This window comes from Falco punctatus (genome assembly GCF_963210335.1).
Source record: "Falco punctatus genome assembly, chromosome: 11".
In the NCBI taxonomy this organism is placed as follows: domain Eukaryota; kingdom Metazoa; phylum Chordata; class Aves; order Falconiformes; family Falconidae; genus Falco; species Falco punctatus.
In genome coordinates this window covers 14,380,807-14,406,714 of record NC_137591.1, presented here as the reverse complement: position 1 = coordinate 14,406,714, position 25,908 = coordinate 14,380,807, and the positions used below count along the sequence as shown (strand labels likewise).

General features: G+C 41.7%; 1 protein-coding gene and 1 long non-coding RNA gene across 3 annotated transcripts in view; one reads left to right on the top strand and one right to left on the bottom strand.

Moving 5' to 3' along the window:
• The window catches only part of ADGRL4 (adhesion G protein-coupled receptor L4), a 76,784-nt gene extending 73,959 nt beyond the window's left edge, over positions 1-2,825 (top strand). For both annotated transcript variants that reach the window (XM_080406895.1, XM_080406896.1), the window contains 2 exons: positions 495-663; positions 1,162-2,825. In XM_080406895.1, coding sequence (XP_080263021.1) covers positions 495-663; positions 1,162-1,224 — 232 coding nt within the window. In that variant the 3' untranslated portion in view covers positions 1,225-2,825. The remainder of the gene's footprint in view (positions 1-494; positions 664-1,161) is intronic.
• LOC308071482 lies at positions 1,471-25,656 on the bottom strand. Its single transcript, XR_013931228.1, has 2 exons — positions 25,573-25,656; positions 1,471-21,083 (listed from the first exon to the last, which is right to left on the bottom strand). It is a non-coding gene; the product is annotated as an uncharacterized lncRNA (long non-coding RNA).
• Positions 25,657-25,908: the final 252 nt, after the last annotated feature.

Here is a 25,908-nt window from a genome sequence, read left to right as displayed (position 1 = left end):
AAGAAAGCCCAGTTTTACGACTGGCACCGTCTTCTGCAGTGAACCTGAGAGGCAGCCTGGGAACCCTTTGATGTCATGCACATGTACTGACCTAAAAGCATACTGTACATTTTTCTGGGTTATTTTTTGAGGAAGATAAGGGGGAGGAGGAAAAGTGGGGGAATGCTTCATAACAGACATATGTTTTTCCTTGGGGAATTACACTAACAGTAGATTTAAATCAAATCATACGATGCTGCAGTACACCAGAGAAAACATATCTGAAGCCAGTGTTTTAAGGCCCTCCAGTTTTACTCCTTTGCTCTTCTGCAGTGATTATGTGAGTTTATTCATGCCACAGTGCTACAGCACACCCTAAAGAGCAGCCCATGCATTTGCACTTCTCAGCCTTCGCAGCTGCGAAAAAATTGCCTAGGCAGCATCTGTCATCCAAAGCGGTGAGGGAAGGAGAATAGCATATGCCCACATGTTCACGTTGTTGCCTTCCTGTCTAGATCCTGTGCGCGAGGTGCTCTTGCTCTCCTGTTCCTCCTTGGGGCTACCTGGATCTTTGGGGTCCTCCATGTCGTCCAGGGATCCGTGGTTACTGCATATCTTTTTACAATCTTCAATGCATTCCAGGGGATGTTCATTTTCATATTTCTTTGTGTGTTGTCTAGGAAGGTAAGTGTCCCATTCCTTGTGGGAATCAACTCAGGCAGTCTTGTCTGCCCAGCCCTAAAGTGGAGTTGTGGTGCAAACGTTTATTAGGGCAAGGGAGGAAAACCTTGTGCCATTGATGGGGGAGAGGAGGGAAGAGGGGAAATTTTGCTGCTGCCTTCAGTGGAGTCAGAATCTCTGTCCAATTTTTACCTTCTCATGTATGTCCTCCCAGGTTTAAACCCAATGTATGAAACATGGAAAAATTTTTTTAAAAAATTGTAAAACTGGTTGCAGCATCACTAACTCAATGAAATAACATGTGTGCAATAAAACCCCTCCAGTTTTTCCAGTTAGCAGCAGGATTCACACACATGATCCTGAAATGATATTTTATTCAGTATTCTGTCCTAAACTCACCTTAGAACATCTAGTGACAGGAACAGTACAAAATGAGTTTGAAGACATATAGACCTATTAATAAATCTATTTCATATTTGCATTCAATTATTTTTGTTTCAGATTCAGGAAGAGTATTATAGGTTGTTCAAAAATGTTCCTTGCTGTTTTGGATGCTTGAGATAAATGGAAGGAAAACATGCATGAGCATCTCAGTGGAAGAAGGCAGCAACCCAGATGATGTTGTTATGGATATTACAGAAAAATCTGGTATTGTGAAAGTATGAAATGAGCTAGTGAGCAGGCATATCTCTTAACTGAATTATTGACTGGTTTTGTACATACGAGTGCGTTCATGCAGAGCATTTATATTATGCTGTATACAAACAGTATACAAAACAAACTGGATTTTTGCAAAACAAATATTAATGAAGACCAGGGAAAGAAGCTCAAGACTTTTCATGACTTAAGTTTTGTTTCTAATATTAGAAATATCTGCAGTTCTTGATAGCAAGATACCAAAAACCAAGTGGCACAGCAGATTTTATGAATTGCTTTGCTAGTGGAAGCATGTTCACTGTCTTTTTGTAGTAATGAGCTTCTTACATTAAGTTGTATGTGGCCATCTGCAGGGAATGGGTTCCATTAAAGAGTCAATAGATAAAGATCTGCTTCAGCCCAGACTTTTGAAAACATTTATTTTAATTTAAAGTAGATTAAAAGAGGAATTTGTTTAATATTATTCTCTTATCATTCTGAAATATATATTTGTATATTAATCAATTCTTTATTTTTATAACTTTTAAAGAACTGTTTAGATCTGAAGAGCTGAGGTCAGATCTGATACAAGAATAGTGGGACAGACATTTTATAAGTGAAAGATTATTTTGTGAGTACTTTGAAAAAGACCTGGTTCTTGCTTTATTTAACTGCCAAAAATACTGAGATCTGCTAAACTGGCACTATGATTTTGGAGGCTGTGGGAAGAAGACGCTTTCATAAGTTTGTCATTTGGTACAGATATTTGGAATCCAGACTTCATAGGATCAAACTAAAAGTGAAGTGGTAGAAATCACCCATGCAGAAGAACACAGATTTAAATTCAAGGTCATGTGCCTCCATACCATGTAAAATTGTAATTACAGCAGTTTTCTCTACTCAGGATCTTTGAGTCAAGCAGCTGCTTTCCTCTGAGGCTCCTGGTTTGAAATACTTATCCTGTGTTTAACCTTAGGAGCATACAGAGATCTTACTGAAATCAAAGGGAGTACTTGAGGTGCAAGTTTTGCTAGACCAGGGCACAAACAGCATGCATCAGCAGTTCCACCTTTGCCATATTACTTATTTTAAAAGTATGTTTTAATTTCACTCTTTTAGCACCTAGCACATGTGAAGTGCTGAGCAATCCTCAGTCCACGTTGTCTTCTCAGGAAGTGTCTAGGATCTCAGATGAAGCCCAGTTTTTTTACCCAGTGAGGCACTGTAAATATGTAGTTGTTAATAAATCCCACTGTTGTGTTGTCTGTTAAAATAAAGCACTAGTCTGAATTTTATTTATATTGAAGGAAACCTTTTTTGGTAATTCTCAAATTTTTTTATCTTTTTTCCATATACACAAGGCTTTCATTGTATGCACTGCAGTGACATGCTTCATTAAGTATATTCCATGCCTCTGTCAAAATTTTTGAAACCACAAGAGGAGTCATTTCTTCGGAGGGCAAAAAAAATTATTTCTGTTGGTCCTTTAAATGTAAAATATGTGAATAAACTGAAGTGCTTAGCATTCACATTTGGATGTTTCCCTTCATTTAAATAAATACAGTGGTAACAAAGTTCTCATGGTTATATATTATTTTCCCTGAATTATTTGCTGTATTTCCTTTGCTGTTGTATATGTTCTTCCAGGTTTGGGAAGATGCAGATACATATTATTTAAAAGAGTATTTTTAGAAGGATATCTACTAATACATCATTTTTAATCTCCTGCAGAAATGTAACCTATAGTAAGTCTGTCTGGACAAAGCAGCATGTCTAGTAACTATATAATGACTTCAGCATGCTCAGTGAGATTGAAAATGTTCCTTGGAAAGAAAATACATCATAAAGTGTTTAGGTTACAATAGTCTCTTTAATGAAAGAACATCTTTTATAGGAAAACTGTGCTCTCCAGTCTCTGGGTCAGATCTTCATTGAAAGTCTGTTTTCCTTACATGCAAGGATGAGTTTTCATCTTTTAATACAGCACATAAGGAGCAGAAAAATTTTGTTTAGATTCTTTGCCTTAGAGCCTGAAGGATATTGTAATTGTCCTCCCTAATTCATGCAGAAATACTGACAAGAAATAAAAGGGTTTATTTGTCGCAGCCCTTAGTAACACAAGCCCCAACCCAGCAGAAAGGGAGGATTAGAGACAATGGGCATAAACTGAAAAAAAGAGAGGTTTCAGCCAGATATGAGGAAAAACCTTTTCACCGTGAGGATAGTCAAGCACTGGAAATGGTTGCCTAGAAAAGATTTGTGCTTGTGATAAAATCTTTGATTTTTAAGACTGGATAAAGCCCCCAGAACCCTGATCTCATACATGACTCTGCTTTGAGTAGGAAGGTAGATGAGATGACCCTCTGAGGTCCCTTCCAGCCTGAATTGTTCTATAAGTCTGTGAAATAAAATATCAAATCAGAAATATAACAGTTGGGCATTAGTTATGATTTTGTTAAGCAAACTTGCACTCAAGTGCCATGCATCAGCTGAACAAACTGTTCCTCCAAAAATAAATTTGTGTGACATATTTGTCAGATCAACTGGTAACTACTTGACTGGTTTGAAAACTAAAAACTTTGTTTGGCGTCTTTTCAGATTACATGCTTTTGAGAGGTATATGACATCTCCAGGTGGGGCCAAGAGGAAAAAAAATAATAAAGCAATGATTGACAAGACAGATAAAAAGTAGAATGTTAAGGTTTCGCTCTGAAAGCAAGTGCTTGCTGAAGAGAGAAATTGTTTCCATTAAACCAATCAAAGAGAAATTTGTGTTCAGTGTTGCATTTCAAGGTGTGCTTCAGAATATAATAAACAAGGTCTGGATTAAGAAAGACTGGTTTATTCTGAAATAATTATTTCCTCAAAGAATTGGAAGTGTATTTCAAAGAAACCACAACATTTAGGAGTTAATTATCATCACAGCCTTTGGGAGGCTCAGTCTGACAGAGCTGGGCTGATGAACAGATCGTTTGTGCTCTTCACCTACTGGAATGAAACAGGTAGGCACTGAATACTGTTCAAACATATTTCAGACTTTCCTCCACTCTCCAGTTGTCACAGTCCTTCAACTCAGAACATGGTGGTACCCCAAAGGTAGGAATTTGCAAACTTGTGCATCTTATTGATCAGCTGTATAAAGTAATGTCACACATGGTGAGGTTAGGCAGAATAAACAGATATTTGCAGGGCTGATTCCTCCAGCTTTTTACACCTCCAGCATCACTTTTCTCACAATTAATACCACTTTTTTATATCTTTGTCACGATAATCTCTTAAAGCCCAGTTCAGAACCACACTCTTGCCAGGTGCCAGTTAGTCACAGAAGTCCTACCTCCTTTTCTGAATCCTGCACAGATGAGATAAAAGAGCCAAAACTTTACCCCTGAAGAAAGTTAACACTTCCTTTCCTTTGGGAAAAGAGCTAGTGGGAGGAGTCCTCCTGGCAAACAACCTGCTCCAGCCTCTGTTACTCTTTTCACTTTGTTCACATACATTCAGGACACGCAGCATTACTGTGCTGTGAGATTACAGAATTGAAGATGCTACCTCACCAAAGTCATCCCCTATAGCTATTTTTAAAGAAAATTAAGCCTTTAAGATGAATGCAGACTTGAAAACAGCCGGTCATCAATGCACCGATACTCCATTTAAACACAACCAAAATGTCAAGTGCAAATGTGCTAAAGCATTTTCACAAGTTGCCTGGCTCCCTGCCAGCCCAGCTTTCATGGCCATTGCTGTGGGCATCCTGTCCATATAGACTGCAGCCACGTGAAAGACTGTACTGCCTTTTTCAGACTCTCTATCTCCATGACAACCCTTCCCAACAAGCCCTACGGAGAACCAAGAGAGGTGCAATATCCAGACTTTGCCAGGAGTCAGATACATGGCCACACGCGGGACCTGGAGGTCCTGAAACTGCTGCTTCAAAACAAGCCACAAAGATGTGACTAACAGAAAGTACCGTAATTCCGTCAACTTTACTGTTACACAGCACAATTGACAGCAGCAATCCTGCTGGGTGAAAAGAACAGCAAGTGTGAAAAAAAACCCACATGACAAAAAGTAGCAATAAAACTGACTGCTGAGAAGGTACTATTTTGTTTCAAACTGGAACAAAACAACAACAAAAAAAAAAACCTAAAAAGCATACAGAAATGATCATGAAAGAGAAACATGACTTTTGGCTGATTCTATTTAGGATAACAAGACTTTTTATTTATTTTCATTTATTTATTTATTTATTTATTTATTTATTTATTTATTTTTAGAGGCCTTATTTTTACATCTTCCCAATGCAGGGTTGCACTTTTCCCAGAATTCTTTTCCTGGAGCTATCCCTTTAAATTTGGCAGAAGCTTTACTTCTACAGACATTGTTTTACAGCTGTTTTTTCTTCTCTTGCTGGTAAGTACTCAAATTTTATTGTATTTACTCTTTTGAATTCCCAAGGAACTAGCATATTTTCATCAGGTTTCATAACATAAGGGAGCTATTCTCTTTTCTGAAGCATTGCTGAATATTCTAATTAAAAGTAGCTGTAAGACTAGCCATCAGTCTTCACTGCAGAGCAATAGGCACCTCCCTCCAATGTAAGCCTTTGTATTATTGCAGCTATTTATATAAATGCTGCAGTCAGCTCTGAATCTACGCAAACCTAACACCATTTAAATTAATTTTGTAAGACTTTTTGAGATACTGCTGAATAATTTAGTCAAGCCCAAGCTGATTATAAACTAAGTTTTAAATCTGTATTTCTAAGAGGCAATCCAGTTTATCTTGCAAAATATGATGGGAAATACTATGTCTCCACTACCCATAATCAGTTATATTCTAAGCTGGGCAGTGTTGTTTTCCATCTGCATTTGGCCCACTGTTATCGGGCCTAATGGACTGACTTAAAGGCAGCAATCTGCAAAATGCCACTCCTCTCTCTCTTTGAATGTGTCTGCACTAAACAGACTTCTGGCACCACCTTGGCTTCTGATGGGTTTCAGAAATAATTGTTGATGATACAGTAAATTTGTTTTCTAACCCTTGTGTTTAAATCCCAGTCTTACAAAAATTCATGCATTTGTTCAGTTTTACGCACGACTAAGTCTTTGGCGTTAATGAGACCGCTCATGTGCACAAAGTTAAGCATATGTGCAAGTGTTGTATGATCAAGGTCTTAGGATGCCAATTTGCAGTAATAACAGATTCACATAAACTCATGATCCCAAGCACTGGGTTCCCTGCTCATTATCAATAGTGAAACTCATTTAGCTGGTTTTCGTTTAGTGACCTTATGAGCCTTTTCCTTTTGTTAAGGTGCTGTTGAAGTTGCTTTCTTGCCACCCCTGAGCCATTGTTAATTTAATTTCTGTCTTCCTTAACATACATGGGATTTTTCCCTCCTGTTGACACACTTATAAATGCCCACCTTAACCATGTTAGTATCAGCTCATTTTGTTAGCAATGAAAGTTCAGGTCACACTCCTTGAGCTGAAAATATTTTCCTTGCTGTGTAGGAGAGCTGCAGAAATACCATGTGCAAATACCCAGCTAGGACTCATCAAACTCCTGTGCACAAGTCATGGCTTCTGTCATCATGGGGTTAGGCCCTAAATTAGTAGCAGCTGTAACCCATTTAGCGAAGATGCCAGCTAAGGGAGAGACAGCTTATACACCTCTTCAGCAGGTGGGTCACATGAAAGCAAAGCAAAGCACGTCCTCACTGAAATTACAGTGCACGTCATAGTGAAGGATAATCTTCCTTCTTATGCTGAGCTCTGGTTTGTCTTTGTTACGATCGGCACTTAATCCCTATAACATAACTCCTAAAGACTGGGGTTTGGCTTCTTGTTCTCAGAAGTAGTGTTCCATACGGTCCCTCTCTAAGTGGATGGGCCAAGGCCATGTATCCACCCTCCTCTGGCAGGTACTAACGCAGGTGTACCCATCCAAAGACCCTCCCCTCTGCAGCATACCCAGTACCCACAGCCCACCTGCAGTTGCTTTCCAGCCCCCAGTCTCACTGCATGACTGAGGAGGCTGGAGTGCAACATTTGGCTTTGCAGTAAGGGATCTACGGGTGCAGCAACAGGAGGCAGAAAGAGAGAGAACTGAGATGCAAAGGTCAAAGCAGTGATACTTGGTGAGTAACAAAAAAAGGCATGAGTGTGTGCTAACCCAAGTATGTAAAAGTTTTCAAAGGGGGTGGGGAGAATAAATGCTAGGATGAAATGGATGGTTGAGAGCTATTGTCTAGAGCATCACAAGCTTCCCTGTCTGAATAACTGTACTTGACAAAAGAAAAGGGTAACAGCAATGGGGAAGAGGATGAGTAGCATTTAAAGGAGAGGCGGAGGAGGGGACGGGGATAGGGGCACAACCAGATTTATGCATTATTGGGAAAATGAGAGATGTATCAAATGGTAACAGTTTGCAAGGATGTCTCCTCTGAAGCTAAATGAAAGTGGAAAAAAACCAACTGAATCTTAAAGCAACTCCCAATGATATCCTATATGCTACCTTTTTAATGAATGATTTGTATGCAACATTTCTAGGCTAAAAAATATTACAGGCTAGTGAATCAGACAGCATAATCCTGCAGAAACAGTAGGAAAAAGTTTACAGTAAGAGAAGGAAAAGGGAAAGATCCTGTGGTTCTGATCAGCTTCCATGAAACCATGGAAGCCTATGAGATCTGCTTACACTTGGCTTGAAGTCTTGCTTGTTTGGCTTTTATCATTTAAAACTATTGCTTTCTTCAGAAAGATATTGTGTGCATGGAACACAGATGCTGTAAGATGCAATTAAGTTGAGGTCCTTCTGGATATGACAGCCTTAGGGTGCATCCATCTCGGAGATACTCTCTGCACATGTTGCATGTCTATGCTGAGAAGGATGAACAGAAATATACTCTCTGTACTTATACATAGTGTACAACTGTTACATAAAACCATTTTTTGAAGTAAGCTGTCCTTCCAAGTGGTCAATGTTATCTTAACTACCTGTATGACCAAAAAGTTAGACTCTCTTTACTAGGTACCATTGACTTGGAGCCCATTCAGAAATGTTCACGTGTTGCACGGCTGTTTTAGGCCTCCTCCCCCCGATCAAAATTCAAGCAACTCTAATGGAGGATGTTACAAGTGACAGTTATACCGTGACTCTTCTGCATACAAGAGCTGCTGTGAAGGGCTGTATGTAATGACAATGAAGCAATAGTATCTCTTCTGGGCCTTGTACAGTGCCAATGCAAGCTGACCTTGGAGGCTTTACCTGTCAGGTTCTGCAGATGAGTGTTATGGGCTGGTTGCCAAAGCAAACATCCTCTCCGGGAGTGCAGCCACATTTTGGATCTCCCCTTTCTATAGCAGAAAGAAAGGAAGGGAATTTGTAATGAAAGCATGTGGTTCTCCAGCACGCTGCATGGAGGTAATGAAAAAATCTGTCTGCTTTCGTGACAAAAGCAGTAGTTGAGATGGGTTCTAGTTCAGGTTACTTTAGGTGCCGGTTGAAATAAATGTACAGAAATACAGGCTGATACAGTACGGAACTAGTGCGTGGCTCTGGCTGTATAAGGAAGCGAGCACCAGAGGCAGGAGGCTAATGCTCTGCCCTCGGGGATGGTGGCAGGCGTGCAAGACTCAGCGCAGGAGAAAGCGCTGCCAGGCCCCTTACTGGTGTGGTGTGCCCACTGTGGCGAGCCCCCGAGATGTGAGACTCTGGGGGCTGCCGCTTTAAGTGAGCAGCAAAAAGCCAAGCAGGAGGCTCCCAGGGAAGGCTGCACTGGAAGTGTGAGATAAAGTGGAAGGAGGAAAAGGAAAGTGATGTTGTTGGTAATAAAGTCTCTTGTTCAGCCTTACGTGAGAGCATGTCTTCTGTGATCTGTACCACTGGCGCATTTTAAGAGTTTCTGTGGGTTCCTGGGATTTCACAATGCTTTACTTTAGTGAACCTAAATTTCAAATTATAACTCCCACATCTGTCACTAATGAGGGCAGCAAAACTTTAGTTTTCTGAAAGCCATCTGGAGCCACAGAGAGCAAAATCTCTGGAGGGTAGTCCAGGAGGAAGGTATTAACCCTCTCAGTGCTGGTGGAAAAGCAGGAAAGCCAGTTAATATTACTAAATAAATGAGCCTGTATTTCAAAGCCTTACTGCAATTATTTTCAGCACAGCACGCTTTCTTTGCCAGCCCAGGGTCCTTGAAAGCATAATCATAAGAGGAGTGCACAAAGAGGCTTCATTGCCTCTTTGCACGTGTTGCGGACTGGAGCCACCTGAGGGTATCAAGTACAGGTCTGCAAGGGGTGGGGATGGCAGCAGGGAGCATCCCACTGTGTCCCGCCTTTTGAAAGGCAGGAGCTCCCTATTCTTAAACAGCTCTGTTCCCCTACCAGGGGCTGCTCTTGAGAGCTGCATCCGCTTATAACTTCCAAGCTCTGGCTCGGTTCTTGTGGACGATATTCCTGTGACAGACAAGCTGCTCCTCTGCCACTTATTTGTTTAAATGGGTTCAAAAGTTCTCAGCTTCCTGACAACTTTTTTCCCCCTTTTGTTTTATACCAATCGGTTAATTTGCTAACATCACTTTCCCTATCTTCTGATCTTAGGCAAGCTGGCTGGGTTTACTGGTGCCTTTATCACCACATTACAGCCAGCAGTGAGGAATGCAGGTCAGAAGGGAAATAAGGAGGGACGGAGGGACGGCTCTTTTGAAATGGGGAGGAACAAGGTCAGGGCCATGGGGCAGACAGGAGAGGGTAGAAGTGCAGAAAAGGGATGTACTTTAAAAACAAACTCATGCTGCACTAATCCAACTGCTATTCAGCTTTATCCCGCTTTGCTTATACATTGCTAGAAATCTCTCTTTATCTTCCTTTGTTGCTTTTTCTCTTTCTTATTCTGCCTGTTATAAAGTCTTCAGGACACAACCCTGGTTTTCTTACATGTTTTATGAAGTGCTCTGTGTATTTCATATGATATGTTTCTATTAACTTCTGATCAAGGAATCAGTTTCAAATGGAAACATTAGAACTGATCAGAAATGGGAACATTTTTCACAAAAGGTGATGGCTGTTGCTTTACTTTTTAGTCAGAATTCCTGTCCTAACCAACAACAGAGCTTTTTTAGCTCTCTTCCAGTTACTCCAGATTTATGGGAGTGTGAGTGAAAACAGACTGTAACTTTTGTCTTCGTTACAAAAGGGACAGAGATTTAGAAGCAAAAGATTTACTGAGCAGTTTTATTAGAATAAAATGATGCTGTTTGGCTTTGGTAGCTTTGTGCTTGTTTAAATCAATAGAATGATCAGAGATGCTCATATTTATATTTTCCACTGGTCTGCATGTCCTAGGTGAACAGGATAGTCCTGCTTTATCTCTCACAATGTTCTTCCAGATCATGGTTGAGTACAGAGGCATGACCATGGGAAACTTGCCTTTACTTCTGCCAGCTGTATACCAGTCGATAAAGAGAAATACATTTTCTTTCTACCTAGCACTAGAGTGGAAGAAGAAAGGGTGTCTCTACTTTTTTTTGTGTGTATGTGTGTGCACACAGCAAAGCAAACAAAAGTTTAAAGTAAACTTTTTCAAATAACTCTTTTTCCTGGCAGAACTTTCTCTGCCTTCTGCTGGCTGAAGGGCATTGTAATTCATGCAATAAAAAGGGAGAAGATCTGCTGGTAGAGACTGTTTACTTTAAACTTTGTTTGTTTTGCCTCCACTCTAGGAAAGAACGCAGTATTTCTGTGAAGCTTCCTTAATTTATTATTTTTTTCTCTCTTTGACTGACTTGAGCACTGGTGAAGGCACCCAATCAACAAGCAGCAAACCAAAGGCGTTTCAGTCCCTGTAGGACAGAGATAGCATGAACTGTTGCACTGCAAGCTTCTTTTAACTGATCCTTTTTGTGAGTGAATAGCTGTTACCTGGTAATAACCCATGTACTTGGGCCAAAATTTTCAAACCAGTCTCCTAAGCTCAAACACTGGCACTGAAATCAATGCTGCAGTTACCAAACCACTTCAGATTAATTTTAAAATAGAATAAGGTCTACAAGTGCCAAACTATGGGTTTAATCAGTTGGTTAACTGTATGTGGAAATACTGCCACTTTGAAGAACTGTATTACAGATCCGGTTTCCAGACCGACAGACCAGACATGCTGATCTGGGAGGTGGTCTCTGCAGGGGGATTCAGGTCCCTGGGAGGTGAAAGCCCTGCAGCTGTTGCAAGCCAGTAGCATCTGTTTGTGGTGCCTCATCACTTTATGGGCAGAAGTTCATGAATTTTCCACCCTAAAGTGGCTGGAAACTGAGTTTCCAATACGGTTTTCCTTGTCACCTGCTCTGGGTCGTGTGTATGGCTGAGTGTGTGTGTGTGCGCGCTTTTCTCCTTACTGAAAGAGGCTGAAGACGAGAACATAGAAAGGGTCATATGGATAACATGCTCAGTCCAGAGTGCTGTCTTTCAGGGTGGTGTGGGATCTGACATCTTGTACTATTTTCTCATATAGAAGAACAAGGTTGACAAAGGAGGAGCATGGGGATAGTCTGTCCTCTCAGTGCAGAGGTGATTGCTAGGAAGGCAATTGCTGTCATACGTGCTGGTTCCGGTTTCTGGGGGATGTTGCCTAACAACAGAGCAAGGGCTGTTTTTTCCCCTCTTAATTCATAGCCAACAGCAATGCTGACACTGATCCACTTACACCTAAGTGCCTAGTAGCTGGGAACAGTGGATCTGGGTAGGGCATGCTCCAGCTCCTCTGCATCTCTTACTTGTTGGGAGCATCTGCCAGACACCCACCCAGGAGCTGGGTTTTGGCAGACTAGAAGCACATTTTCCTGACAGATCTTGTTTAGTGAAAGCAAAAAATCCTGGGGCCAAGAGAGACCTGAATGTCTCTCTCCCTGTGGAAGTGCACTGAGCCAGGAGGTGGAAGCCTGTGCTCTGAAAGCTCCTTCCAAGACTTCCCTCCACACCCCACACACACCCCCTTTACATTGTCCAGCTGCCAGGTATGAACAGGAAAAGAGCAGGAAGAGCGAGAGAACAGAAATAGCCCTGAGACTAGAGACCAGAAATCAGGACTCCTCCCTGCCACTGTCTCAGCTGTGTGGCTTTACTGCCGGAGTCAAGTGCTCCAGATTTCTTATCCGCAAAGATGTGTCAGGAAAGGGAGAAGCGACTGTTCTCTTTCCCTCTCTCAATATGTCAGGAGAGCAAAGTTGACACTATGGTGGTTTTGAGGCACTCTGCCTTGATGGTCATAGGTATTCACTGGCCTCCCCCACACAGAGCTGGCTTGGGTGCCCCTCAGGCACTATATCACCACAAATCCCCACGTACTTGCTACACACTGCAAAAGCACAGGCAGAGCTGGAGGTGCCTGCACAGCCTGGAGTCAGGCAGGGAGATATGGGGGTTGCAGGAGAGATGCTGAGAGCAGATGTGGGGGTCCTGATTTTGGCAGCTGGCCTTTAAAAAGCTTCTTGATGTTCCTTGAGCTTCTATAAGATCTGACCCTAAATATTGATCTAGAAAGTGTTAAGATTTATTTTGGCAATATGAGCTCTGTTCCCAGGATGTTCAGGAACATAGATCTTCAGAGCCAGAAGGGATTAAAAACTTCACCTCCTGTGTAACAAAAAACTAAGAACCTTATCCGAAAATGTCTGACTCGAGCTCGTAGCTTGTGATGAGATATTGCAAGACTTAAAATTCCAGGATCTCAAGAATTCTTGCCCATTCAGCCCCTTTTCCTTTCTTGAGTCTGCCGCAGTTCTTGAATAAAAAGCTCCTGAAAATATGTATGTAAATGCACGGCATTTTACAACATGCTTGCAAGGCAGGCAAATGGGTTAGGCCTTTGAGGAAGTATGAATAGGTTAGGATTATAATTCATTGTAATGTCATGGCAGGCTGCAATTTCAAAGGCATAAGTCCTCCATTTTGTAGCAAATAAAAAATTTAAAGGGACAAAAACCCGATTTGCTTTATAATTGATAAAATGTACAATTTCTTTATCTTATTAGAAGAGGCTGTCGGTTGCAGTCAACCATTGTCAACAGGCCATTTGATCTATCAGTGAAACAAATCATTACAAGGAACACAGTGCTGCTGCTGTGGCTTTTGCGGTGTTTTTAATGAGGACTGGCAATACTTCTATTCCATTACAAGATTCGAAAGTGAATTTGTTGGAATCACACCCAGGCTTCAAGTAGGAGAGTGGGGTTTAAAAATAATTAACTGCACTATTCCAAATAACTCAATAGATTTAAGGAATCATTCAGAATAAAGGAACTCCCCTCTCTCTCTGAATGGTATTTAAATCTAGGGTGGCATTATGTGCTGGTCTGCTTCAGCCTAACCTCGGGACTGCACAGGATTAAAGGGTACACATGGCTGCTCTCAAGCAGGCTAATCAAGGGGAATGAAGAGTCTGGGCACTGGTACGGGAAGAGTCAGGAAGGAGGAGAAAATACAACCGAGTGGGAGTAAGTGAGGGGCTGTTTGGCAGGTGTTCCCCACCACGCTTGTGGCAGTCCGTGTACACCGTGGCCCTAAAGTTCATGCTGGCACCCAGCACCATTGCACCCCTGCAGTGGGTTAAGTTGGACACCTCTGGAAAGGGGACCCCTCTGTGCCATGCACATACTGCTGCCTCAGGCCCTCCACACTGGCCATCTAATCTTTCATGTCCCCTTAGGCGCTGGGCCACATAATAAGGTGATGAAGGTGGCACAGGGCAGGCTGAAGCCATGGTCATGGCTTCTCCAGACCTGTTTCCCCATTAGGAAACCCCAACCCCACAGCATTCCCTCTGCAGCACCATGGCTATTCACTCAATGCAGCTGCTGCCACAAGCGGATCAAGACAGGGTTTCATTCTGCCAGTCTTGAGGGAAAATGTGCAGCCTTGAGAGGAGGGATACCCTGGGATTAAGTCTGATCTGAGGCTGAGAATATAAATGTGGGACAAAAGCTCCCCTGAAAGGCACCTTCTTAATTCAAAGGTGATGCTAATAGAAGACGTGTTCTTAGGTCACATAATTCCTGAAATAAACTACAGAGTAGGCCAGTAAGTCTGAGCGAGCTGATTTGCAGCTCCTCCTCCACCTCAGCCTGTGTCTTAGGCACTTAGCTCATATGAAAAAAATCTTATACACCTGGCAAAATACAGGGGGCTGGGAACAGCAGCACCTCTGCTGAGTCTCGCCTGTCACTTTTGCTTTAGGGTAAGGGTGTGCTGGGCAGAACCGGTAACTGCCCCTGGGACAGTGTGGCCCTGGGAAGTGGCCGGGGACAGTCAGCCTTGCCCTGGCCACATCTCCCTGAAAAGCTGGGCTTGCTGTCCCCTCTGTGGCCTTTGGGGCCGCGTCAGAAGCTGCTTGAAGCTGGATAGGACCCAGAACTGTCAACAAGCTGAGTAGCCTCTCGCAGTCCTGCTGCGAACTGATTATCACATCTAACAAAATAATTTGCTGGAACAAGTAACACTTCAGGCTCTGTTGTTTCAGGTGAAACTTGGTCCTAGTAGGTATAAATTTACAGTAACATTATGAGTTTCCCAACAGTCGGGCTTAATTCAAACGCGGATTTCATACTGTTATAGGGACACGCTCATCTTTGGATGCTGGAATTCGGGGATTGACACACATAACTCCCATTAATGCTAACAGGAGTTACAGTATGCACACATATTCCCCTCCTGACGCAGAGTTTTCCCCCTGAGGATAACAGCTACGTTTTGAATTCCCCCTCTGAGACGTTTGTTGTGATATATGCTCAGCCGGCCCCTCAGGTGCACCCCCGCCTCAGGCCGGCCCTGGCAGCAGCTTCCCCTCACGACACGAACACGCTCCCGCCAACACCGCCCAGCCCCCCCTGCGCGGGAAGCGCCGCCGGCCGCCGCCCCAGCGACGGAGCAGGCGCCCACAGAGCCGCGGGGCAGCCGCCCCTCTCGGCTCGCTGCTGCCTGCGGGCCCGGCCGGGATGGCGGCGCTGGCGGCGGAGCCCGAGTGCCACCTGCCGGGGGCCGCCCGCGCCCGGGCCCGCCGCCGCGGCTGGGAATGGCGGGGTGCAGCGGCGCGCGGCGGAACGGCCCCGCCCGCGGTGAAGGGGCGGTGGGAAAAGCTGAGCCAGCGCAGGCGGGACGTGTCGCTTGGCGGGGAAGGGAAATACTTTCCTCTAAGTGCACACAGGATTCATGTCTGAAGAAAAAGAGGGAGGGTTCATAGGGCGGTCCGCTGAAAAAGAAAGAAAATGAGAACTGACTTCTTTCTGTTTCCTGTCATATTTATTTTTTTTATTATATTTTTTTTTTTTAGCCATTAAAAGCACTGCTGAAAAACTTCTGTAAGGCACTTCACTTAAACAGGGTTTGACCTGATGTTTAAATGAGCTGCCCAGTCAAGGTCTGGAGGGTGCTAGAATATCCTCTCTGGAAGTGCACTCATTAGACTTCGTTGCATTTGTAATGTTTTGCAAACACCTGCTTGCCTAATGAGGTCTACTCACATAAAATGCATTTGCAGCATAACTGTAGTGGGGGGAAAAAAGGTAATAAATATTGTATCGTGCCTGACCAAAACCTACTTGTTGTGTCCCGTTCCCTTTTTAGTGAGTCTGAAGTTGACCCTGTTGAAATTAATGGGCTGATGCTTTTACAAGGCTTGTGTGACAGGTAGATCTGATTATATAGAGGTTGACAGGGCGGTCACTTTTGAGAGAGATTTTGGGGTTTGGAATTTTGATGCCGATACTCAATGCACTCAATACTTGCAGTGATACTGAGTGATATTCAAATTGAGTGATACTCAATGCGCTGGCAGCTGCGGTGCTGCCCTGACAGACTCGCTATGTCGTTAGAATCGGAGTAGGCTGTGCTCAGCTTGCACAGCACAGCAGAGCTGAAGGCTGAGTGTCACTGGTCCAGACAGCCCCACATTGCACTGGAGCTGAGTTATACCTCCCATATTCCTCTGATTGCTGAACTAGTCCTAGCCATAATTCTTCCACAAACTCAGAACTAAATCTGTTTTATTCATTTCATAAGAATTTATTCATTTGTTTATTTAATAAGAATTTGCCGTCATGCTGTATGTAGAAGGCAGGACCCGAATTTATCTAGCAAATGAATGTGGAATGCCCAAATCACCTTTTTTTAACAGCTGTGTTTCAGCCTAAACTGGAATGTAAAGCCACAACCATTTTGTCAGGTTTTTCCAGTTCATTCACTGATCTGTCCTCTTAAAACTACCAAGAGGTGCATGGAAACGGTGTGTCCCCGTGCGCATGCACACACGAGAGTCCATCCCTTCTTCATACATTAACTTCACTGCCTCATGGAAGCTAAGAATTTGGCCTTCTGCATATTTCTGTATCTGCAAACAGAAAATCTTTGTTAATAAATCTCTTCTATGTGCTGTGAAATGCTGGAGGATCTCCCAGCTCTTTGCAATTATGTGTATTTTAGATCAGAGAGGTGATGGCTTATACTTGGAGGCTCTGCAGAGAGTGTTGCATGTTATGCTAGCGACACAGCTTTGGCTGCAGGCCCTGATCCAAAGCCAGTTGCAATCAAATAGTCATAGGTCATGTCTACACAGCATAAAGAAATTGTAATTGTAGCTTGTCCTAGAATTACCCTTGGTAGTTTAAGCCAGCTTGCATGAGAAATAATAGTACAAGCAAATGTATAGTTGAGAGCTACCAGAGTACAGAGGTCTCTAATATTGGTTGGTGGGGCCTCCTGGAACCCATACACATGCACAAACAGACCAAGTCTGTGTCACGTTTGTGGCCAGCACTGGGCCATCAGCGTGCCCTGACACCTCCATTGCCCATGTGGCAGCCCTGGTCAGAGGGGCCACAGGCCCTCCAGCCACCACCTTGATGCTGGGATGCTGTGACCAGCTCTGATGTTGGGACACTGTGGCCAGGACCTGCCTGCTCCCTGCCCCAGCTCCTGCTGCAATCCCCTGTGAATCACACGAGGCCACGAGTGCCAGAACAGGTTCCCAACTGCCCCTTGTCCCCTGATCAGGATAAGGCAGTCCACATACCAGCTAAAAAAGGCCAGCTGCTGGAAAGCAATGATTGCAGCATGGCGCCAGCTGCCATTAGAGGGGAGAAAAGTCTAATCTTCATAGGCTGGGGGAGGGCAAAAGCTTGAGTACATGAATGAATTTTCAGGAAGAGACAGGAGGTACTTAAAAAGAATAAAAGGAATGTATTATTAATTTAAAGAGATATATGTAATAAATTTAGATGTCTCTATAAGTATTTTGCAGTGTCTGCATGATTTTTTTTAAGCTACACTCCATATTTTACTGCTCTGGGGTATGTCTTCAAAGCGTGTACCTAGTTTTAACAGCATGGGATCTCTTCTTGCAATAGTGAGAAGCAGAAAGTTGGTGAACTGGACTTCTCCCATTCCAGTGTCCAAACTTTTTGTCTTAGTGGAAAGTTACTCATTGCCACATCTCTAAGAAGTTGCCGTTCAGTGTGTATTTTATTGTAATTTTCAATACAGTGGCTATGGCTTTTTATATCATTATGCAAAAGCAAGGGGATCTCATACTACTACATAAAAAGATACAGAAAGGATCATATATTTCTGCAACACCTGCCTTAAAGATGAAGGGGTTTGCCATGAACAAAGTCATTGGTTATTTTATCTCAGTATCTGTGAATGCTGTTGGGTCACCCTGAGATTTAGGCGGGGAGAAGAAAAGAAAACAAAAAGGTAGAAAAAAAGAAAGGAGAAAGAAGCTTTACGTTGCTGATCTTTCTTGAAGGCAGACTTTCAGCAGATCACTTTGACCTGTCTCCTGTCTACCTCTCAAAACGATTATTTGTTCTTTCACAGTGCCTAGAACAATTGCAGAGTAAGGGTTTGTTTACTCCTTTACATCATATTGAAATAATTTACTTTTATAATTGTGAACAGCTGGAAAAGAAGTTAGGGAATAAGATAGGAGCAAAAATTAAGAGAACTGGAGAGAAGGTGAAGGATTTTAAGACAGGGCACCAACCGGTTTTAATGCTTGAGATCACATAACAGTCTCTTATTGAACACCAAAGGCTACCATATAACTTCTGTAGCTGAAAAGTAAATCCCTGTTTTAATCAAATGCCATTCTCTCACTAAAACAGTAATAAACATGAACAGATATGTTTATCTTTTTGCACACTTCTATCAGAATCAAAAACTTGGAGGAGGGAAGGAGTTACTATCATCTGTCCCTGATGTAAGACACATATCTATTTAGTAAACATCTGAATAGCTCTATCAAAATGCCCTGGTCTCTGCTGTTAGCTATTTTGTGTGTTCAGTCCCATGTAAACTTGCAAAGCAAAACATAATACCCTGCCAGATTTTCAAAATGAACAAGAGCTCTTTTGCAAAATGTCCTCTCCATTTCCCAGAGCTGTTTTTTTTTAAAGCCAGTTTTTTACCTCTGTGTATACTACCATTGTTTTTATCTTGTTGCATTGTTTTTTAGCAGAAGAATATTTTAAGAACAATAACATAACATTTAGGAATAATGACCCTACTGCTTTCATGTTGGCACCGCTATTCTTACTCACAAAGCTACACGTCCTGTCTGTGAGAATAGCTTAAAGACAATACCTACAAATGAGCTTCAGAAAATAACAAATAATAGGATATGTTCTCAGTGTTGCCACGGGGCACTGGGTCTTTTTTGGTCCAAGCGTGATAGCTCTGTATTTGTTTCAGAAGATTTTCAATTAGTCATGTAAATTTTTCAATAGCCAGGGCACTTTGTGCTTAATGATACATTCAGTAAAGAATCTCCTTTTATTTTCAGACTGCTGCTTGCACTTTTGTTTGATTTGCCCCAGTTTTCTTATTAGAATACAAAGTGAGAAATTGTTTCCACTTGCTACCTAATCTTTTCATAATTAAAAAGTAATCAGACCAGTTTATGGTTTTACTTTTTATAGGAAAACCAAAATTGCCCCATAATATACTTACAAATATTTTACCCAGAGAACTTTTTCACAAATTCCTTTGCAAATATAGGTATAGCTGGGATATATACTTATATTTGAACACCTGTCTATAATGCCTCTTTAATTTAATCAGAATTACATCCTCACTTATGTCCAGCACCAGAGAGTGCAACACTAACATGTGCCAAATGAATCTGTCGAGATTTTTTTCTAAGTGTTCATTCCTATTTGAGTTGATTTTCCTTTTCCTCCACCCAGAGAGGAGGACATTGCAGTTTTTCTGCATGCAGTGCTGCTTGTCAGTAGTCCCTTCCTTCTAGCTCCCGACACGTTCCAATTTCTGGTCAGGCCCTTCAAAACAAATCATAAAAGTCTCTGCAAAAATTTCATTTTATTCACAGAGCAGGTGTATGAGAACACTAAAGCTATGTGCCCTTATTGATTGGGTTTTAGTGAAATCAGAGTAGAAATTCATGTACCAGATGATTTTCAGACAGCCACTACCACAGAACATTTCACTGATGGATGTCACCAAACAGGAGGTCACACCACAGCATATGCACTCAATTGTGCTGTGGAGTGACTTCATTTGTATGCAGCAAGGATGGTGGAGCATGGGGCTGCCTCTGGAGGGAACAGCCAACCCCGCAAACATTTATGACACTGCAAACTGATCTGGGGAAGCTTACCTTGCCCTTGTCTGTGTGAAATGTTTTGTCAATCAAGGTTATCTGGTCAGAGCTTTCCTGGAATCTCAGCACTACTAGTTCATGGAGCAAAGGGGTAGAAGGACATGACTGTTTATAGCGTGTCTTGTGGAATATTTTTAAGAAAAGACACTGGAGCAGGGATTGGGATTTCTGACCTCAGTTTCCAGGGGTTTAAACATGAAACCTTTAGCCTTTCCGTGTATTGCCACAGCTTAAGAACAAGATGCAGATCTTCTCTCTCCATTATCAAGTAAGGTCATCTCTTTAACGCTGTTTGGTGTACACAGCACCCCGATTTCACCTCGCCTCTATAGGCATTATTTTGTAACATGTTGAATACTGAACATCTAATCAAAATCTTACTGAATTTGTTTTGTCTGAATAAATTACATGAGGATAGGAAAGGAGAGCTAGATTAATGTCTGTACTGCGGCTTTGGTAAAGATGAAATCTGAGCCAGGTTTTCCACATCCCAGACCTTGTTCCTGTTCCATTTTGTGAAAGGCACCATCACTACTTGTTCTCTTTCTTCAATTTTAGCAGTGTTGCTTGTCTCTTTGTTTTCAAGTTATTCTTATTTTATTCTTTTGCAGTCTCAGAAAAGACCTCAAATCAAAGTTGAAAAACAATTCAGATGAAATTAAACATTTTTCTTTAGCCCCAAGCAATTTTTATTTCAATTGTGGATAATTGGGGGGTGGGGGTAGGGGGGATATAAGATCAGGTGGGCATCAAATTACTTGGGGATTTTTAAGAAATGTCAGTGGTGAATCAGAAAATCAATTGTTTCCACAGGTCTTTTCTTAGCTCTTTATTCATACAACCTGCATGCCTGTCATTCCCTTCTTTGCCTCTCTTTTTTTTGTTTTTTTCTTTTCTTGTGCCTGTTCCTCTTCTCCCAAGATCATTTGTAAGAAAAGTCATCTCAGGTTTGTATTTTCAGATGTACTGTTTGTTATCTTACAATCTGCAAACAAATAAAAATCTTTTGTATTTCCTGTATCCCAAAGAGGTCAAAACTGAAGCCACAGCTCCTTCTTTTAAATATACTTTCAGTGTCAAGGGTGGACTACTTATTTGTGTCTTCATTTGTTGTTTTTCTGAGGAAACAAAGTAAAAGTTAATTAAGTTTTATTGGGTTTTGGTCACCAAAAAAGTGTTTTTTCTAATGAAAGATATTCAGATATTTATCTTTGTGTAACCCAGCAGTATATTTTTTTGCTGTACAGACATAACGAGCCATACCAAGTACCATGGTGAAACTGAGCTAGAAGTAAGTCTCTGATGAGAAGAGTTAACAGCATATATAGGGAAATACAGAAAAACAGTGAAAATTATTATGAAAAATTATAAATAGGTTGTGTGTGTGTATATATGTGTGTCCCTTTTTAAAGACACACACTAATTCAGAGTCTACTACAAACCTCGTAGAAATGAGCTGAAAATCAGCCCCACATTTTAGAAGCAACCTCTAGCGATGTTTTGCCTAGTATGTAGATGTGCTTAGGTGTCCATAAAGTCGAAGGGGTTACTGCTGGGTGAAGCCTGCTTTAGCACGACCTGGGGTGTGCAGACCAGCAATGTCCCAGTGCAGGAGCTGTAGGTGGGTCTGTGGGGGTGAGTCGCAGCATGCAGAGACAACAGATTTGGCTGGAGAGGAGCCACAACAGAAAAAACATACAACATGCACATGCTTATGTGGAGACTGAGCCAAAAAAAAAACTGGTAAAGGAGAAAAATGTGCTTAAGGACAGATGGCTTTCAAGAGAGGAGTCAGCAGCAACAAGGAGAGGGACATGCCAGAGCTAAATTTTACCAGTGACTCAAAGCTGGCCATTACACCACACAATTTGATTAGTTTACCTCCACAACAGCTCTGTCTTCACAAGTTAGGCTGAGGTCCACATTCACAGCTTCCATTTTCTACATATGAGTTTTGTAGGCACATGGTTGCACTAAGTCTGGGCATTTGGATGTCTGCCTGCCCAACATCATGTGTTTATTTCTCTTTTGGGAATAGAAGCACTGGGTTTGCTCATGGAAAGAAGTGAATGAACTCATTTGCAGGTGCAGTCTTAATGTATTCTTAAACTGCTGGCCTCTTTGCCTTTTGCAATGCAGTTTTATAGTGCCATTTTGAAGCTGGGTTTTTTGTGTTTGGTTGTTGGTTTTTTTTTTTAAATTAGTCCAAAATGTCTCTTAACTGCAATCTCTTTAATCTCCCAGAATCTTCGTAACTGGGCTTGCCCAACACTTACCAATGGCAGGGAGAGGGAGAGAGCAGTGAAGAAACATGCACAAGGATTATTTGACCATCGCATTTGCTTCCGAGCCTCAGAGTAAATGCCTGTATTCTTTGTTCTTTCTAGTAATGTAACTTTCCAATCATGTAAAGTACAGCATGCCAGGAAACTTTGTAACAGTTAATTCATTTTTGTGCAGTTCCCAACTGCCAGAAGTCAAGGGAGCAAACGAGAACACAGTGTAAGCCACAGTTCACATGGCTATGCTACAGACCACGAAGACCGTTGATTGATGCAGTGTGAGTTTACCCTCCAGGATACAGCTGAGGTTACTGGTGGGACAAGGAACTGAAGATTGTGTTGCAGCTATTGGCTTCATTCATGAATTGTTAATGTAGAAGAATAAAAGAATTCACTCAAGGCAATCAATTTCCCTTTAAAAATACAGCAATTCACCCCAAAAGAGTGAAAGAAGGCTTAAGTGATAAATTGCAGGAATATTGCTTTCACATTTGGCACCCATTAGCCCTGTTTTATATTGGGAAAATAGTATCATTAAGCAAAGTAGACGGTGCTTTACAAGTATTAGCTTATGAAAAGATTCAGCTACTACATAAAGATAACTTATTAAATAGGAACATTTTGCAAAGCCTTTAAAGGATAAGAAGCAAAAAAAAGTTGTCTTTGCTAGTGTAGGTCTTTTTCAACATGCTTTCACAAAAAAAGCACGTCTCTCATCTTTAAGACAGAACAATCGAAGCTATTTGAGTTGAGAGGCACTTAATGGGAAGCTAGATTCCCTTAGCAATAAATGCGTATGCCTGTATAAACAGAAGGAAGTTGCTGTCCTCCTCCGAAAGCACAAGTGAAGTGATTACTGTGTACTGAATTCCCACGGTGAAATGGTAGCAACTATTGATCTGTCCCAGGAGAAGCCATGGAACAGATGTAGGGTGGTCAGTGTCCAGTTCTCCAGGGTTAACGGCCAGGCTAGATAGTGCCTTCTTCATCCTTGCCAGCCTTTTCAGACATAAGCTGAAATCACTTTCACCAGCAACTTTCAACCCACAGTCCTTTCCCAATACAGGCCATAAACACTCACTTAATCTTATAATACACTATCTTGTAAGCTGTTGAACAAAAAATATGTGGCCGAGTTTCAAAACTCCTGCCAAACAAACCTTCCTCCTAATCTCCAGAAACTGCTGTCTTTTCTATCTCCATGTCTCATTTGAGGCAGATAAAACCAACTTCTCACCATGCTTTACCCATCTGTAATGTGTCTTCCCACCACATTATACCCAAAATGTCCCTTAGAAAAGGAAGGGTATAAGGCTGATAGAAAGGGGGCAGTTCATTTCCTAACCTATGCCCTCTGCGCTCTGAGCAAAAAGCATATGTGCCTATTGAAACCATTAGCCTTCATCCCATGTGCCAGGGCATGTCCTAAAGCAAGGCGCAGCAGTATGGCAGATGCAGGGATTTGTGAAAGGGAAGGATGAGAGAAGTAGGATGGTGAGGACTGCATGAAGCATCAAACACAGGAACAAAGGGAAGAGAATTCAGATCAAGGGTTAGTTTTTACACTGAGCACTGGCTAGAAAAAAAAAATTATATCCTTGCTGCTTCTTATACTTTGTACATGCTTTCTGAACTGTGAATACGTGACTGTATAATCAGGGTTTTTTTTCCTTTTAATCATTATGCCTATGTTTGGTTTATTTTGGAGGTGAAAACAACATTTTCTAACTTGCTGAGAACTTTCTGTTCTAGCTAGTGCCAGACTATGTAGTGGAAAGCACTTGGGATAAGCTCTGTTCCTTACTGACACAAAGCAAAAAAGACCTGGAAAGCCCTTGTTACTAGCTTGTAAATGTGTCGACAAGGAAATGCCTTTTATACAACATGTGTGATTCACATGAGCCTTTGTTTCTGTTTTGCCTGCACCCTGTCTTCTGTTTCAACAGCATTAGTTCAACCATCACTTGCCCAAAGATCTTCCCTGGTCTCAACAGTGGTCTTCAGGAGCAACTGCTTTTCACCAACTGCCAACAAGAATATCTTCTTCAGTTCATTTTCTTACATCAGTTCCTCCTTTTTCCTGTTTTCCCTCACCTCTCTGGTCCGTTTTCTTCTTTGCCAGCCTTCCTGATCATCAGCAAAGGCTGCCTGCCTACAGCATCACAACAAAGCTAAGTGCAAAAGAAAATCTGTGTACCCAATCTCACAGCTGAGATAAAATCCAGCAACCAGGAGAGGCTGGGAAAAGACAGCAATATTTGTTTTTGTTATTGATCAGTATTTCTAATACAGGAATACTTCAGCCTCTTAGTCAAGATAGATATTTCTATGCTGAGTCTTCACCTAGTGAGAGATTCTCCCTGCCTTAAAACTTTTATAGTCCAATAGGCATGACATACTGCCCACATTTTGTATTAAACATGATTTGCTCCAAGAGCAACATGGAACCATAAATTGAAAACAGTTCTTCTCAGGCTGTATCCACTGCCTCAACCACAAAACCAAGTTTTCTGATTCCTGCAGGCTATTTAGCAATTGGAACTCAGAAATATTTCACAGTCTCTTTTTCTTAGTACCTGTAAATTGGGTCTTACTGAAGCCAAAAGGGTTGTTTCATTCTAGTGATGTCTGTAACTTTGCTGTGTTTTGTCATGTTTGAATTCAAGCTTATATACTGCCACAGCTTTCCTGTGCTAGATAAGAATGCCCTTTTTCCTCAATGCTAAACTGTTAAAAATGTTTTAAAGATCAGGTCCAGAAGTAAGTGTGCTCTTCCTTAAAGTGTACTGCACCAACTTTACTCAAACGTACTTTGCTTGCCTCCTCTTCTTCATACCTGCATCAGAAAAGTTAGTGCATCGTACATTATGATTGCTGACAGGTATTCTCAAGCATATCATTGTTTTGTACGAAGCTTTGTACTAGAGCTTCCTGGTAATCAGGAAAGGTGCTACCGGGACTTTCAGATACCTGCTATATGCATATCTAAGTGACCCAAATCCTATCTCTGTATATTACAGTTATGCTCAATGTCATTATTCTACCCCACATATTTCACTCTGGCTACTTATCAAGTGAATGAACAGCATGTTTTCTCCAGCCAGGCATTCATACAGTTGTGCTCTAAGTTCAGACTCATGTCATTTCCTCCTACATCTCTCCCAAGTTTCGTTCAAGTTATCTACAGATCATTCTATTCTTCCCAGATCAAGAGCATATATTGTATTTGCAGTTGCAATTTGATTGGCAGCAAGGTTACTATTAGGTGTTAAACAATCTGAAAAAGTAGGTTACATAAATTTCTAAAGTGTAGTTTGCTGAATACCTGTGGAGATCTACATGTAGCAGATTGTAGGGATTTCTTCTGAGCATCTTTTGCCCATGTTGTGCTTTAGAATGATGTGGTGGATGGGAATGTTCTTCTAGAAAAGCATTCTCCACACTTTTTATAGGACTATCCTGATGCTGGAGCTACTGCTTCTTGAAATTTGAGCATGAGCTGAGAACTGAGGGTAAATGGAAGGAAGTGACCTGAGGGCCAAGAATATCATAAAAATCGTGGAAACAGATACAGAAAAAGAAATTATTTCAGACTTAATTTATGCAGCTTTTTGTCAAATATAGTTAAGTGGAAGCCAGGAGAAATGCTTTCATCTCATCC